The sequence below is a fragment of the Pteropus medius genome, unplaced genomic scaffold, assembly GCF_902729225.1.
Source record: "Pteropus medius unplaced genomic scaffold, Ma_sr-lr_union100, whole genome shotgun sequence".
Taxonomy (NCBI): Eukaryota; Metazoa; Chordata; class Mammalia; order Chiroptera; family Pteropodidae; genus Pteropus; species Pteropus medius.
In genome coordinates this window covers 24358441-24375782 of record NW_024342471.1, presented here as the reverse complement: position 1 = coordinate 24375782, position 17342 = coordinate 24358441, and the positions used below count along the sequence as shown (strand labels likewise).

General features: G+C 52.5%; 1 protein-coding gene and 1 pseudogene across 2 annotated transcripts; both read right to left on the bottom strand.

Moving 5' to 3' along the window:
• Window positions 1-4657: 4657 nt before the first annotated feature.
• Window positions 4658-9963, bottom strand: CIMIP1 (ciliary microtubule inner protein 1). Of its 2 annotated transcripts, XM_039864689.1 has the most exons (5): window positions 9848-9963; window positions 7876-7957; window positions 6406-6507; window positions 5822-5900; window positions 4684-4918 (listed from the first exon to the last, which is right to left on the bottom strand). In XM_039864689.1, the coding sequence occupies exons 1-5, from the start codon at window positions 9913-9915 to the stop codon at window positions 4827-4829; spliced, it is 423 nt and encodes a 140-aa protein (XP_039720623.1). In that variant the 5' UTR covers window positions 9916-9963; the 3' UTR covers window positions 4684-4826. The 2 variants fall into 2 exon arrangements, with proteins under 2 accessions (XP_039720624.1, XP_039720623.1); XM_039864690.1 differs by lacking the exon at window positions 5822-5900 and having other exon boundaries at window positions 4658-4918.
• Window positions 9964-16918: 6955 nt separating this feature from the next.
• LOC120604055 (uncharacterized) lies at window positions 16919-17036 on the bottom strand (annotated as a pseudogene).
• Between the last annotated feature and the right edge of the window lie 306 nt (window positions 17037-17342).

Here is a 17342-nt window from a genome sequence, read left to right as displayed (position 1 = left end):
TTAATTCCATTGAGTGTGAATATTCTTATGTTCTGCTACAAAAACGTTCATGGATTTAATTTCGCGGGGCTGCCCCAGACCTTGCCAGAAAGACTATGTAATATACAGTAGAAGTACTTTCTAAAAATCTACAAAGTCCTAAATTCTCAGACACCTGTCGCCCGAGGCTTGAAGTCCAGTGTCCGTTTGGACGGTTTACTTGGGTGCGTTTGAATGTTTAAGAGCAGGCCTTGTGTTTTCTGATAGTTGTATTCTATCATGTCGTTTTCTCATATTTCAAGCTAGGCTTTTCTAATTTGTCTTGGTCTGAGATGCACTCATGACAATCCATTCTGAGTCCCCAGTGCCACGATGCTCTGCATCCTTTCAGAGGCCACTCATCTAGAGTGAGGCCCACCTGGAGGTCCATTGCTGGGACGTGCTTCAGCGGCATGCACACAGGCTCGCCAGCCTCATCTCAGCCTTGGGAATGCGGTGGCATTTTACGTTGTGCGGTGACATTTATGAGCCCATCTAAACGTCCATGGAGAGGCTGCTATCCGTATATTAAATGTCAAGTTTGAAATGGTCTGGGGTCATTGAATCCTCAGCGTTGTCCACTTCGATTCTCCACCGAGGCCATGGACTGGACACCTGTGCTGTTATGAGCCTCAAGTGCAGCCCAGGTTACCGAGGTCAGACCAGGGGGTCCAGTGGGGGCGGGGAGAAGGGGCACGGCGATGTAATTTGATACCTGCAGAAATGTTGCTTCATTTTAATTTTTTTAAAATAGAAACACATATGTGGTTAGTTGGTGAATAGATTATCAGAGGCAAAAAAAAAAAACCCCCAGTAACTGAGGTTTCTGAGATGTTGGTGAGCTTATGAAACCTGACCCACTGCGTATGACAAGAATGAGAAGGAATCTGTACTTCAGTGTTTTAAGTAGTAGTTCCAAGGGGTGTTAAACACATATACACAAACTTGGAGTAAGTTTCTTTTTATTTAAAGGGTAGCAAAAAGCATCAAATAGTTTCCTAGAAATTGAAAAGCACATGTCTGCTCACTGTCCAAGGACGAGTGCATCTCCAGACTTGGATTTGAGTCTCTCAGTTTTTTAAAAAGATATTTCAAAACAGACGGTCACCATGCTATACGTGACATCCCCAGAACTTCCTGGTCTTATGACTGGAAGTTTGTACCTTTTGACCCTTTCAGCCCATTCGTCCCGCCCCCCGCCTCTGACAACCACCAGTCTGTTCTCTGTTTCTATGAGTTTTTTGGATTTTTGTTGTTGTTGTTTTAGATTTCACATATGAGTGAGATTATTCAGCATTTGCCTTTCTCTGTCTGAATCGCTTCACTCAGCATAATATCTTCAAGGTCCATCCATTTTCCTGCAAGTGGCAAGATTTCCTTTTTCATGGCTGAATAGTATTCCACTGCATATATACACCACACTTGTGTGCATAGCTTGGCTATAGTAGTAAATAATACTACAATGAACACGGGGGTGCAGATATCTCTTTGACATAGAGATTTCCTTTCCTTTGGGTGTACACCCAGAAATGGAATTGTGGGTCGTGTGATAGTTCTATTTTTAATTTTTTGAGAAACCGCACCATTTACATTCCCACCACGGGGTTTATCTGAGAGCCCTGAGGAGCTGACGTGGGTACGATGTTCCTGTTTCCTCCGCTGGCACGCCGTGGACGTGATGGGCAGGGCAGCTTTGGAAACCTTTACGAGCGAGACTTCCGGTCTTCCAGAAGGTTCGGCTGTTCGCTCAGCCCTGCCTGGTCCCTTCATCAGTCATATCTGCAGACCTGAAGTCAGGGCTGCTGGTCGGCACAGATGAGTAAGTTAGAGTAAGAATTCAAGTCACCCCAGCATCAAGTTTCAGAAGAGTCTTATTCCTGTCCAGGCCTGAGGTCAAGAAGGGTCGAGGGATCCCATCTTTTTTCCTGCCAAATGGCTGTGGGCACACAGATGTTGGAAGATGGCTCTCGGATTCATTTCGGGATCAGGAATTAGAACAAAAAGCAACTCCCGGCGTCGGAAGCTCGCCCCAGACCACGGGCATGTGCTGCTTCTCGCATGGCATTCGGGTAGAAATTCGACCCTGGTGGGGCCGAGATGAAGCTGGTACCCACCCCGCAATCGCTCTTTCTGGCCGCTCTGCTCAGCCGTGAGGGAAGCATCTGATCACAATGAGGGACGTGGGTTTCTTCAAGGGTAAATGCCTTGCCTGCAGCGATGACCAAGAAGCCACAACGTTGGGATTCAAAAGCGATGGGCTTGGCCAAGCATCCGTTGTTTTGTCTACATCAGGCTTAACATCTGGGTGACTGGGAGCATCTCTGGAGTTGAACGGGCCACGTGACCTGGTCTCGAGTTGACACAGCCTGGGTCAAGGCTAATGAAAGACAGACACATGCTCGGAGGAGGGTGTTTTCTGAGTAGGGGAGGAGACGAGGAGGCAGCATGTATTCAGTGCTCTACTAGTCTCCTGGGCTGCCACGCCGAAGGACTGCAAGCCACACGGCTCAGAGCAACGGCCGTTTATTCTCTCATGGTTCTAGATTCCTGACGTCCCAAATCAAGGCGTCAGCAGAGCCACGTTCCCTCTGTAACCCGTGGGGCAGCCTCCTTCCCGGCCTCTTCTTGGCGTCTGGTGGTTTGTCAGCAATTGTTGGTGTTCCCTGGCTTATGGACGCATCACTCCAGTTTCTGCCTCCATTGTCACATGGCTGTCTCCCTGTGTGTCTGCGTTCGTGTCTGTGTGAGTCTCTCTCCTCTTAGAAGGACACCGGTCCTGTTGGATTAAGGGTCCACCCTACCCCAGTATGACCGCATGTTCATTTCAGTAATTCTATCTGCAGTGACCCTAGTCCTAAATCAGGTCTCGTTCACAGATCCTGGAGGGTAGAGCTTCAGCATATCTTTTTTGGGGACACAATTCAAACTATAATACCTGGTTCCTCCTCCGCGCCCCCCACCCGCCCCCAGAATCTAAAGAGCTGTGACATTTCTCCTTTAAATGGGCGGCAGGTGGGATGTCAGCAGTGATGACCGTGGGATCTCTTGGTGTCTGTGGCTCATGTGGCTTGCGTGGCACATGATGACTGTGGGCACACGCTCGGGGGAATGACAAGGCTCTGTGAAGGGCTGTTTCTCTTGCATTCTGACTCTTGCAGTCTGGGAAGCCCGTGGGAACCTGAGTTTTTCTCTCTGGGCAGTGAGGGGACAGAGAACCGACTGGATGACTGGGAGGAGGTGTGGCACTGTGGCTCTGTTCTCAGCGGAGAGTGGCTGGCTCAGAAGGTGCCTGCAGCCAGTCCCCCCAGAGGAAGGCTGGTCACTGGCACCACATCCTGCAGACTTTACAGAGATCAATGTCCCAGGCCAGAGCAGCTCGTCCATCAGGGGTCTTCTGGGTTTAGAGACCCCGAGCCCAGAGCTTGCAGGGGACAGCCCAGATTCAGGAGAAGCTCTGTCCCCCGGTGTTTGGTGTCTGCGCCGTCACAGAGTCCCTTTAGAAGAGTGCTAGAGGCGGCCAGTGTTCAGGCTCAGGGGAAGGTTCTGGAGAAAATTCCTGGATCGGCAAAGCGCGTCCACCTTCATCCAGACAGGAAGGTGAACAGGAAGGTTTGGGCCTTATAAGTGGGTTCCGCCGGGTAGAAGCCCCCTCAGGCCACAGTCGAGCCGCATAGGGAGGACCCCATCCCATGAGCAGAGCCACCCGATCAAGTGAAGGGAGGAGGGAAGGTGTCTCTGAGGAGGGCAGGTAGCTGAGTGTGGCGCTCCTGTCTGGCCCGCTCCCCGTGTGACGAAAGCGCCACCCTCCGCTGCTCAGACAGACACAAAGTGGCTTCCTCAGGCCGCCTGCGAACTCTGCGTCCTGCTCCTCCTCGGGGACCCGCAGGCGGGGCCCACGGGCATGCGGTGTTTCCTCCTGGTGCTCTTTGGTCAGCCAGACACCCCAGGCCCCCCCTCCCTTCCTTTGTAGGACCTGGAGGGACACCTCAGGGTCAGGCAGTGACTAAGGAGCTTATGTCAGATGTCCAGAGCGGGAGGGAAATGGCCCGGATGGCAGGCTTGGCTGCTGCGGGTGCTGCCGGTGCTGCGGGGGTTGGGTGGCCGGGCAGGGTGGCCGGGCAGGTGAGGTGGTTTCGTATCGAGCCCATGGGGAGCAGCCCGTCCGCTCCCGGAAACCTACTCTCAGTGGCAAATCGGGGGTTCATTTCTGCCTTTAAAGCTTCAAATCTCCTGGGGAAGGACAGTCAGGGGTCCTCAAAGTGCTTTGTTCCTCCAGAAAAGCGGGCCCAGGGGTGTGTGGGCACAGAGACGCCTGGTCGGCGATCTCATTATGAGCCGGGGTGGGGAGAGGCGGGGTCGAAAGTGACATTAAAGGGCTGAGACGAATATTTAAAAAATTAAATCACATAAAAAAGAGCCATATCTAGAAATTTCCAAAGGTATCAAAACAAAACAAAACAAAACAAAACAAAACAAAAAAGACCCAGAGAGCCAGGTTTGCCTTATCTATTACATTAGCCAAGAATGAGTGTGTTAGGAGAAGGTTCCGGAAGAGAGGCTGATGAACCGGAAGCGTCAGAGGGCTATTCTCTGTCCTGTGCAATATCCCATAAGCGAGTGTCGGGGCGGGGGAGGGGGGAGGGGGGGATGTGTCCTCACAGGAACGGTGGGTGCTCTTCCATTCCCGGGCACGGGCTCCAGCGCCTGGCGGGCCACCCTGCGCTGCCCCGTTCCGGGCTCAGTGGATGCCCTGCTCCGGCCAGCCGAGCTCTTTGGCGTACGCCCCCTTGCAGCTCCTGATCTCGTAGTCATGCTCCAGACACTTGTTCAGGCCCGGCACCCCCGATCTCCAGCCGATGAAGCCCTGGGTCGTCTTTGGGACCGGGGGGGACGGGAGTACCTGGAATGGAAACGCAGGGGCTTTGTCACCTTAGGCCACAGGGACACGAGGTGTGTCTATGGCGGCGTCAGGACCAGCACGTGAGGCCTGGTGTGGAGAAGACAGAAAGCCAAGCCAGGGTCCCTCCGTAAGGTGCACATCCCAGCCAGCTGCAGCCTGCGGCTCACGTCCTGGAAGTAACGCTCGTTTCTCCGTCTCCTAGCGATGAACCCACCGACTCTCAGCGGCTGGTAAAATAATTTTCATTTGCTAAAAGAGCCTCAAGGGGAAAGAAAAGTAAGGTGCAGAAATATCAAATGCTACAGTTCACACAGGCCTTTATAAAATACACGACAATATCGTCAGATGGGATCCTGGCAGTTACAAATCTCCCTGTTTCGATGAGAAGCCTTCACGATATGTCCACGCACAGCCACCCAGACTACAGAGACCACAGGGACGAAAAGCCATGGAATTTAATTAAAAACCGAAAGGAAAATGGGATTCTGTCTGAAATAAAAGAACACGATTCCATCCAGTGCCTTGGATTTTCTTGAAATCTTTGGAAAATGAGAGTCAATGTTTATAGGCAGTTTCCCCCTCTCCATTTGAAATAATCGTCCATTCTGCTCTTACAGGGCGATTTGAATACGGTGAAGAATATTCGTTCTAAGGGAAGAGCCGAGATAGAGGTTTAATATGCTCGGGGTTACGGGTTCGCGCTTGTTCGTTGGGGTTACGGGTTCGCGCTTGTTCGGGAGGGGACAGTCCTGGAGGCTGGCTGCCACTGGTGGAGGAAGCCCCCTAACATATGTTCTCGGCAAAGTGTTAAAACTACTCCCCTGAGAGGCCACATGCAGGGAAGATACTTAATAAATGCCAGTGGGGACGAAGTTTCCTTGAGCCAGCTATGGGTGGAATTACCCATAAGGCAACAGTTCTCCACGCTGCTGTCCAGACGGGCCGTGACGACACACAGACTAGCTTTCGAGTCTCCCTCCAACTTGTAAGAGAAAAAAAGCGGTAGAAAACCACCCAGGGGTGCCACATTTCACCCCGCCAGATTGGCAAGGAGATGAAAACACCACTGTCGACAGCCATTCCCCGAAGTAGGTGCTTCATTCACCCCATTGTACGAAGGGGAGATGGAGACACAGAGAGGTCAAGGCTCTGGCCCAAGACCACACGACAGGCGGGCGGCCGAGCCGTCTGCATCTAAAGCCAGGGCCGGTTCTCGCCCTGCCTTCCCGCCCACTCCCTGTGCTTGCTCCTCCTCTGCGTGGAGCCCCTCGTGGTCTTGGTGTCCCCTCTGCTTCTGCAGAGCCAGGTGCAGCGGCTCCCCGAAGCACAGACAATAGCTGATGGGTCCCCCGCGAGTGGGCATGGAAACCGGACTCCCTGGGGCCCGGCGCCAGCTGGGTTCTCGCCTTTGGCGGCCGGCTTTGTGCACCCGCAGCAAACGCCGTTTCTTACTCAGGAAACCAGGGATTTAAAAGGGCTTTGCGAACCTTGATGAACTTCTCCACTGGGGTCACTGGCCGGATGCGGAACCGCTGGGGGAGCTCCATTTTGGGCTTCGGGGTGGGGGCTTCCTCTTCATGCTGGATCAGCTGAAACACAGCCCCCAGAGACGGGGAACCCCGGGCTGAGACGGCGGGCGCGTCCGCTTCATCGTCCCCCAGATGCCAAAGCGGAGCTGAGAAACTCCAGGCGGCTCGTCCCCAGTCACACAGCCAGACAGGGGCACAGTGGGGCTTGCACGCGGTGAACCGCTGTGCCCGCCGACTGCGCGTGCGGCCTCCTGATTTATTTTCCCCAGTAATAATTTGAGAAAACATTACAGGTTATGGACTCAAATTTTAAAAAAATGCCAACGAGTTTCCAGGACCAATGAGGGGCCAGCTCCACCCTCCCTTTTAATTTTTAAAGCAATTTTGAACTCTTCAAAAACCCAATCTAATTATGTATAAAGAATATTAATGTAGACTCTTTTGCACATATTACATTAATAAGGACTCATTTTATGCATAAAATTTCAAATTGTATAACTAAATACTAAAAAACTCATTAAGAATAGCGTAATTTCATAGCTAGTGGGATGGGGTGAGTTACAAATGGGGTTTTCGCTGCCTTGAATCATGAACGTTTGAATCATGCAGTATCCCTCCGAAGAAATGTGGCTTCCTTCTCTTCTGTCCTGAGATAGTTTGGAAGGTCGCAGACAGGTGGCCACCATCCCACTGAAGCCCACGCGGGCATTTTGTGGGCCTGAATGGTATTTTATACATCTGAGCCGCTGTTCTAGACTCAGAAGATTTGGTATAAACATCTGCATGTCTGGACCGTCTTGAACAGCTGGAATGTGCAGTTGGCTTCTCTGAATGGTAGCCGCTGCCGGGCTGATGGTGGCTCTGTCTGGATGGGGCCCGTGGTCTCTTTGCTGGCGTCACTCCCTATTAATGATTATGCCTGGCCCTTTTCTGTTGCTTATCTCGCTTGGGACATACCAAGATATTTTCCTAAGAAGCCCTCATATATTAACTCTGCGTCACCATGTCGTTTCCCCGGATCCTCACAGTCACGCAGTGAGGCGGGTAAGGACTGCTACCCCATTTAACAGATGGGAAGTCTGAGGCCTGCGGGTCCGGCCAGCTTCTCCCCTTGGCGCCTGTCTTTATTAGCTGTGTGACTTGCCACTCCTTTGAACTCGATTTCCTGATTAGTGAAATGGGCATAAGCAGCAGCCTCCTGGACCCAGGGGTGGTCATGCGGGTTATATGAGCCGGTGTGGGTGACGCGCCCAGGACATGTGGGCGTGTGACAAATTCGGGAAAGGAAGCATCGTCAGGTTTCAGGGCTGGCACTCTTTGCCTGTGACACGCTCTTTAATTTTATTCTTGCAAATTACACACTTCGTAACCGTTTATTCTTGGAAACGGTCGATTCTATAACCTCTGGGCTCATAAATTTATATTTACCTCCTCGAGGGGGGTTGTTAAAAATCCCCAGTTCTGGGCCCAGTTCTGCCGGGCTTCGTTTTCAGCCTTCAGGCGGTATCTCCTGAAAAAGAAAGTCCCTAAGTGCCGGATGACATTCAGAAAAGGTTAGAAGAGTGACCCCCGCTCAGGGCCGTCGGGGGGCTTGGCACTCTTCACCCACACTCCCCAGATGACGACTCTGTGCCGGAGAGGGGGTCGGACTCCCTCTCGCCGAGCGCCTTACACTGCCGTGCAGCAGACACACGTCTGCAGAGCCAGAGGTGCTGGTGGCCGGTGCCCGGGGCAGAGACAGGCCGGTGCGGATGGCACGAGGCGCTGTCCAGGTGCTCGGTTCCTGGTTCTGGGGGCCTCGTGACCCACAGTGATGGGCGCGTGTTAAATCATTAGGAGGCACGTTTCAGGTAACTTCGTTCTCGGGTTTAAGACCTGCGTGGGGCGAGGGAGGCAACTGGGGCGCAGAATTTAAGGAGCCGCCCGCTCAGGTTCCTGCAAGTGCAGAGCCAGCACTTACATGGCCTTGAGATCGAACCTTTCTTAGCTATGGCACCCCAGCACCTCACTTGCCGCACCCTAACCCCAACCCTGCTTTTACCTCACGTTAAATATAATTTATACGTAGTTACCTACGAGCTGAGTTGAGTCGCAATTGAATAGTGGGGGTGTCAGATTTTGCAAACATCTAATGAAACATTTATTTATTTTGATTTTCAAGTTTCTTTTCCTATTTTGGAATCACAACAGGACCTGGGCGCTGGGCATCTAAAGCAGAGTCCGTCCCCCCTGGAAATGTAACTCAAGCCCAAAGTACGAGCCACACACATAATTTAAAATTTTCTAGTAGCCGCACTAAGAAAAGTAAAAATAAACAGGTGAACTTAATATCACCTTTTTTTTTTTTGGTACGAAATCTTCAAAATCTGGTCTTTTACATTTACAGCTCATCCCAGTTTGAAACAGTCACGTTTCGAGTGTTCAGTGGCCACTTTGGTTGTTGGACAGAATAGTCTAAGGGCTTAACTATCGCTGTTAACACTGGAAGGACCATCTGATTTGGGCCTGGAAGGATGAGCAGGAGTTTGCCTAATGAAGGAGGGAGGAAAGGGCTCACGGGGAACAGATCCTACTGTGGTAGTTTTCCTATTGGGGTACTTACAGAAAGATAGTAAAAACATCGATACTGGTATATTTTTATGCCAAATAATACTGGCTTTCCATTTTCAACAGTGATACAGTTTCCTAGAAAAATAAAATTACCAAGAGAAACAAAGCCAGTTTCAAGAAAAATATGAAATGACTACTATAGGCTTTACGAGAAATGGTAAAAGTCATAGAGATGAAAAAGGATCACTGAGATGTAAGAGGCAAACAATTCTGGTTTGTCGTTATTAAAATTTACTCAGTGGCATCTAAACAAGTGACTTCCTATATTGGTTAAAACTTCAAAGAGGTGACATAATATTTAGCAACTGGAGAGAATGCCAAATAAAAACAACCATTTCAAATGTCTGCCGACCATAAACCTGGTAGAAAGTGAAGAATTTCTATTCTTCAAATTAAAATTTCTTATTACATAAAAAAAAAAACAGGAAAAGTAAGAGACAATATAAAGTGCATATGTATCTCTCATTCGAATTGAACAAAGATTAAGATTTTCGTTTAGTTTCTTTTTTTTTTAAATTTGATAAATCTTAAAAAATAAGAACACATTAGTCGCTCTCAACATGCAAAGCTTTGCAGATGGGTATAGGGCCAGATGGAAATCTTTCCCGCCTTTGTGGTGCGGCTCAGAGGGAGAAAGGCTTTCCCGTCGCCCTCGTGCCACTGTCACCGCCTCCTCTCCTTAAGGACCCCTCACCACCTCCAGGACTTGGTGGGGAAACAGAGGTCGCCAGGTGTGCACACATCAGGTAGGGACGGCCCAGCCCCCCGGTTACCGGGTCCCTGGCGTTACCAGATCGCGTCCTGGGCCACGAAGTTCATGCGCTCGGCCGCCTCGGTGCCCATGGGTTTCTGCGCCATGGGGCCTGAGGTCTCGTTTGCCCTACACTCTGCAGCCCTTGGCTCAGCGTCTCGCGTCGCCCGGGAGACCGGTTGCCGAGCAACGCAGGACGCGGAGGCGGCGCCGCATCTGGCGGGGGTGGGGCCGCTGCGCTCTCGCTGCGCTCTCGCTGCGTCCCTGCCCAGTGCCAGCCTCTGCCGCCTCTGCGCTCTTCCCCCGCCCGCTGGCCACCTGCCTGGCCCCCGCTGCAGCAGCCCTCCTCCCCCGGGGGAAACCGGGGGAAACCTCAAGACCTAACACCCCCCTCCTGTAAAATCGAGACCTGTAATGCAAGTATGCACAGCGACCAGTGTGCCAACCCTGCGTCCCAAGCGTAACGGCTTCTGTCACAGAGCACGCACCCCCAAACTGCCGCCAGGATTACGAAATGGGGCACTCCGGCCCAGCCCCTCTGACTTCTCCCCAGAGTTCAGTTTTGCCGCCGTTTGAACTTTGTGTGAGCGGTCATCCAGGTGTCCCTTATGTCGTGTTTGAGGGGCTCGTCCACGTCGCTGTGAGTAGCCCGCGTGTGTTTGTTTCCATTGTGTCCCGGCGGCCGCCATCGGCTCTGGGGTTGAGATTTTTGACCACCACAAAAGTGTCGCAGTGACTATTGCTGCTCGTGGCTTCTGGACAACGTATGATCGAACCTCTGTTGTCAGCCGCCCTTTATAACCCTCCCCGAACCAACCTCACAGGTAAAATCGCCTCCAGACTCATCATGCCCCTCAGCACTGATCCGTCACGGTTGGGGCGTTAGCTTCATCCGTGTTTGTTGACTGACTCATTGACCCTCAAGGCTTCCACTGTACCATGTACCACTGTATCATGGGCCTGGAACTGGAAAATAAGTCTAAGAGACAACAGTAAGTGGATCAACTGCACAGGGTGGGGGTCGTTTTTCTGCCTGAACAGCCATGGGACACACGGGTGTCCAGAGCCTTGCGGGACTGTGAGCACGTTCCTGCCGATCAGCAGCTGTCCCCTGGTAATTCTCAAGGCCACTCTTTGGGGATATGGCTGTGTTCATCTTCCAACTGGGTACCTGTGATTTCCCCTGGCGTGTCGCCCTCCCTTTCCTTGACCTCCTTTGCCCATGGATTTGTGCCTCTATGGGGTGTTTGGGGGTGCGTTCCCCCTTGTAACGCGTTCCCTACACCCAAGGCGTGTGATCTCTTCTGGGCTGTAGGAAATGCTGGGTAGATGCCCAAGTCTGCCGTGGCCACCATAGTGAGGGGGCAGGCAGGGGCTGGGATTGGGGCTGAATGGGTTAATTAGTGAATGCGTAACACTATGCCCAGGGCTGAGCGAGTCACTGGCCAGGCCGGATGGCCATGGGGTGGGCAGGTGCCGGGGCAGGCCAAGCCTTTCCTTCTGGTCTGTTCTCTGAAGTGGCCATCTCTGCAACAGGAGGGAAGGTGTCCTGGGGAGAACTGTGAATAGCGGGTGGCTTGGAAGAGGGGAGGATCCGTCAGGTGGGAAGGGACCGTCTGCTTCTTCTTTGGGAAGCTTCGGAGATGATTCTGTTAAAGTGATTAATTAAGAATAAACTTGTTTACTCAGTGTCTCTATATGCCAGGCACCGAGGGTTCATTCATTCTACAAATGTTTGCTGAGCGCCTCCTCCACGCCTGGGGATCCAGGAGGGAACAAACTGACAGTGTCATCGTCCTCCTGGGGCTGGCGTGTCTGTCTGCAAGGGAACAGATTCACAGCTGACAACACCAGGGAGAGCTGGTGCTGTGGGGACTGTTCCGTCAGGGATGGAGCTGGTGGTGACGGAGTCAGGTGAGGGGTACAGAAGGGACTCTTTTAAGGGACGATTTTAAGAAGGGCCTCTGAGGAGGGGACATTTGAGCATAGAGCTGGTGAGGGAGGGACCCGTGCAAAGGGCTTGGAGGAGTTTTCCATGGAGGCGGGAAGGGCAGGTCAAAGGTCCTGGGGTGGAACCCACGTGGGGTATTGGAGAACAGCAAGGAGGCCAGTGCAGCGGGGGTTCCCTGGAACACGTGGCCGGCGTAGATGTGGAAAAGCAAGCACATGTCTCCAGGGGTCCAGGCGAGTAGGGACGCGGACATGGATGCAACCAGATGATAATGCAGCCTGGTACCTGCAGTTACCGCGGGATACATGAGATTGACGGTGGGGCAGATGCGTGCAGAGGCCATGATGAGTGAGCTGGGTTTTGAAGGATGAATAAGAGTTTGCTGGTTCTGCCCATTCGCCTCGGAAATATCTGCATGGCGCAGCTGGGGGATGCTTCCGGGACCGTAAGTGGGTAGAGGATTAGGATCAAGTGCATGGGCTTCGGGGTCCTGGCTCCACTGAGTGCCACCTCAGTGACCTTGGGGCTGTTGGTCAGCCTCTCCGGGACCCTAGGAGGCCATGAGGAACAACTGTAAAAGGCTCAGAATAATGTAGAGCGTCACCCCAGTGGCAGCATGTTGGTTGTCCTGGCTTGGGGGGTCCTTGGCCCAAGGCACAAAGGCTTGGGGGACAGCGTGGGGAGGTAGAGATGGGGCCGTGAGTGGAACCGTGGTCAGCTTCTTGAGGATGTTGGTTTTGAAGGCAAGGAGGCTGTGGCTGGTGGGTGGACCGGCCTGGGAGGCGGAGGAGTCCTTTCCTGAGACGTGAGGGAGGAGCCGGTGTTACCCTCGTGGGGGGGCTGCTCCCCGGGCCATTGCGGCTCTGGCGGGGTGCTTCCCTACATTCTTGTTTCATGGAGGAGGGATTCATCTGTGACCGCGTTGCAGATGGGAAAACTGACTCAGACAATAGGTGGAAGAGAAAGGATTTGAACAAAATCCCAAGCCCCCCATCTTAGCACAAACTCAGGCGCTTACTCTTACCCAGGGGCGGGACCCCGCGGGAAGATGGGGGCCACGGATCCCAGTCTCCCTCTCTCGGTTCTCAAGGCCACCTTTGTCCCTCTGGATGGTTTCTAGGTGGCCGGGGCTTGGCTGTGGCAGCGAATCTCGGCAGCAAATGATATTTGGGGAAGAAGCTGAGTTCTGAATTTTCCGAGGTGATGTCGGCATAAGGCACAGTGGTACCTATGAGTTGTACCAGGGCCCGTTTTGCTGTCAGCCACTGAGGCTGCTGGAGGACCGAGGTCACGTGGAGAACCCTAGACACCAGCTCTCTGACCTCCCTGAGGGACTCCTCCTGACCCAAGGGCGCACTTGCTTCCACCAGCCGTGGCCAGAGCCCGCACTCCCCGTCCCGCAGGCCGAGCAGCGGGACCCTGCCCCAGATCCAGCAAGTAGAAACACAGGGGGTCTAGTTAAACCTGAGTTTCCTGGCATACGCTTCTACTGCATGCACTAAACTTACACTGAGAAATTATTTGTCGTTTATCAAATTTAGCTGGCGTCCCGCATCTGATCTGACCACTCTACTCCCAGTGAATTTCTTCGCTGGTACATACCATGCTCAGCTAATGTGGAATCCTATTTAATTTTTATTTCTGGGGGTCTCTGTTTTCCTTGTTTTATGTGTATCCTTCTTTTTCCTCCTGGTTCCAGGGGTGGAAACCTCTTCCTTATGATTTTCAGATCCAGAAATTCACAGACCTCTGACAGACACAATTTCTTCACCTAACGCTCTTTTTCGTTGTTGTTCAAAAGTGTTATTCAGCATAGGTTTCAGACAGGAAGGGCTGAGGGAGAGAAAGGGCTGCCATCCTTGCTGATTGGACGAGAGAAACGAAGAAAATATTTACAGCTTGCAGAAGGTTCGCCATGTTCCTGTATATTAATATTTTTGGCCCTGTCTCAGCGTTCTGGGACAGTTTGAAAAAAAAAATTTTTTTTTTCATCTTGCTGTTGCTTTATAAAACATGTCGACGACTGAAGCCAACTGCTTCTTTCTAGTTTTTAAGCTTAAACAGTTTTCTTTTTTATTTCGTGACTTTTTTTTTTTTCTTTTAACCAGAGAATGCTTTGTGCCGCCAGCGGCTCCCGCCGGCCAGTGTGCCTTTCTCCCCGCACGGGTGGCGGTGGTCCCCGCTGTACAACAAAGCCACCGAGGCTCGGGCTGAAAGTGCCAATTTCCAGGGAAGGCATTTGATGGCATAACCGAGCTGCAGCTTTGGGAACTCAAAAGTCCTGGTTTTTCACACCCATTATGCACTCTCTTTAGTCACAGCAAACGATTTCTCCTTTTACTTCATAAATAGTCTGCACTCCGTACACCTAAAGGAACAATTAACTTCATTCTCTGGGTCTTATTGAGAAGAAAAGAGCTGAGAGCTGCCCCCTCCCCGAACACCCCAGAAGCCGCCCTCCGGGGCTTGTGCTCCATTTGGCCTAATTATCAATTATTGCCCCAATTAGAGGCCCCCCATCAGGTTGGGGGTGCAGTCTGTCTAGCTCTTTCTCCCTCCCCGGGCCCTTCCTTTCCAGCCTCTCCTGTGCCAGCTCTTAGGATGTGAGAAAGCCTAATGTGTGGGGAAAAAAGTAAACTCAGACGTGACCGACTGATTTCCGCGTGCGGCAGTCACCGGCCTTGGTGACGTGAGGTGCTTAGCGCCCGGGGAGCAGAGGGCGTCTGTGGGGTTTCATGATTTGCATCTGCAGTGGAATCCGGGTGAGGAGGAGCCCGGTCAGGAACGCACGTGCTCTGCCAATGGAGGTGTCGCCTCCGAAGGGTTTTGTGTAACTGGACTGGCCATGCGGGGGACTTTACTGCCCAGAGAGGACCGGCCGCCCGGGTCTGGAGAGAAGGTGGATCATGGGGTAGGAAGGTGAGGAGTGGGCTGGCTGCCATGTTGTTCCGTCAGATGCCGACATTCGCTCATTTACCCACCTGGTGGCAGCAGGCCAACCGCTCCCATCCTCCATTTGCTGAGACTTAAGTCAGGATGGCTTTGGATGGCCATTCCTTCACTCATTCCTTCATTCGTTCGTCCAACCAACAGATCTTTCTCGAGTCTCTTCTGTGTGCTGGGCCTTGTGCTGGGCAAGACAGGCCTCGTTTCTACCTCGAGAAGCTCCAAGTCCAGGAAACAGACAAGCCAGGAGATTTTCGGGTGGCGACAAGGGTCATAAAATCACATAGAGGGTGGTGTGTGGTCAGGGAGCTCTCTCAGCAGGTGGTCACGGAAGGTGGCATTTGAGCAAGGACCCAAGCGATACAGGGAGGCCATCCCCGGACACAGCAGAGGATCCCTCAGGGGCTGGGCCTGGCAGGCCTGGCAGGCTGATGCGGGGACATTGAACTTTATCCTGAGTTCAGTGAGAGGCCCTTAACGCATTTAGGTGGCTCTGTCAGTCAATACTCAGGGTCTCCGGGCTCAGGCATGATATAGGACCCCCTGCATGCCCACTGCCCCTCTGAAATGTTCTCTGATATTCTCATTGCCAACTGGGGGCACCAAGGAGTTCAGGGCTGAGACCTCGTGAGAGCGGGAGGAAGGTCGCACTCCTGAAATCTTGTGCAGACCACCCCGTCTGTGCTCGAGGGGGTTCTGGGTAGCAGCTAATGTTACTGCCCCACTTCAGCTGGTCCCGGGCCTGGCTCATCACCAGACTTCATTCTCCTGGCTGCAGTGATTGGTCCAACAGAAGGACATGTGACTCGAGCAAGGCCAATCAGAGTCCTTCCCTGGGATTTTGCAGAGAGACACCAGGCTGGGGTGACGAGAGCTCTCTTTTTGACCCTAGGCTGGCGTAAGGGAAGCTGAGAGCTATGTAAGGTCAAATCCCCTCTCTCCCTGCTCCTACAGCTGCTGCTCCTCCCAAAATGCTATAGGAACGACAGGCTAGTGTGTGTGTGTGTGTGCGTGTGTGTGCGCGCGCGTGCGCGTGTGTGTGTGTGAGAGAGAGAGAGAGAGAGTGAAAGCGAGTGAGAGAAAGGGGGATCCAATGATGATCTGAATGTCTGCATCCTCCCGAGGCCAGTTGCCCTGGTTTTCCAGTTAGTGGAATCACTGAATCCCACTCAGTTTTGTTTGTGATGGGTTTCTGTCTCTTACAACAAAACAGATCAGATCATTTTGCTCTCGAATCTCATCTAACTTTCCTGCCTTGGAGAAAGTTGCGTGGCTAAGATCTTTCTAGTAAATGGTCTTTGTCTTAATTTGCTTGATCCTGTCCCACCCCCACCCCCACCCCTGCCCCGAGTTCCCCAGCTCCTTCTAAGGGCTGGGTCCAGTTTAGCCACAGTTCATTTGTTCACTCTGCAAGCATTCGCTGAGTCATTGCTCTAGGCTGGGGCCAGTGGGAGGTCCTCGGGGTGCCCTGTGTGTCAGGCGCGTCCCACAACTCACACTTGCTGGGAGAAAAAGTCCTGCTGGACAAATAAGGAGGTGGCACTGGGGGGCTGCGGGGGCGGCTCAGGGGACCAGAATTACCATCTTCGAGCTCTGGGGACACGTCAAGTCTCCCCGTGACTCCAGTTAGCACTGCTCCGTGGCTGTCCCTTTACAGAGCTGCATTTTCTCTACTGTGCTGGGAGCAGGGCTTGCTGCTGTGTATCCTGCTCAGCTGTCAATACGATGATGATGATGATGATGATGATGATGATGATGATGATGATGACGATGATAAGGGCTGAAATTTATTCAGCACTTATTTAATAAGTACTTCCTAAGCATCACTGCATTTCAACTTCACAGCAGCCCCATGGCGTAGGAACGGGGATCATTCTTAATTTGCAGAGGCAAACCCAGAATCAGAGAAGTTAAGCCACTTGTGCATGGTCACACGGCTATCAAGACGGAAAGCCAAGACCCAGACGCAGCTCGTCATCAGCGAGCAAAGCACAGGGAGAAGGACCACCGAGCGTATCCGTTTAGGCCTCTTAGATGGTGATAGTCAGGAAGGTGTCGTCTTCCATGTTACGCTTTGGACAACTCTAGTGACTATAAAGGAAAAGAATGGCATCGTTTTTTGTTTTTTGTTTTTTAGGCGAGGCAGCCCTTGGCTGACCTCACAGGTTGCATAGACCTTGTCGGCTTACAATCCCTTATTTATTTATTTTTTATGCCTACAGCACCTGGTCTTCCTAGGTGGTCTCCCATCCAAGGACTAACCAGGCCCGACCTGCTTAGCTTCCGAGATCAGACGGGATCGGGCTTGTTCAGGGTGGCGTGGCCGTAGCCAGCATCGCCCTTTTCTGTCCCCACCTCCCCGCTGGAGTGAAAGGCCTTCCAGATGCGTATTAAGGCCCCACTACGTGACCGAGCTCCCCGTGTGGGTGGTCTAGGGTCTACATCTCATTCCTCCCCCCAGACCCAGCCACTGGCCAGTGGCACATAGTAGGCCCTCAGCAGATACTTGTTTGGCTGTCGTTAGCCATTCTGCAGCTCGAAGCCTCACCCAGGACCTAAATGGCAACACGAGCCGCTAGGAGACGTGGTCCCCACCTCTGTGTCAGGGAGAGGCCTTCTCCCGTCACGGACGTGGGG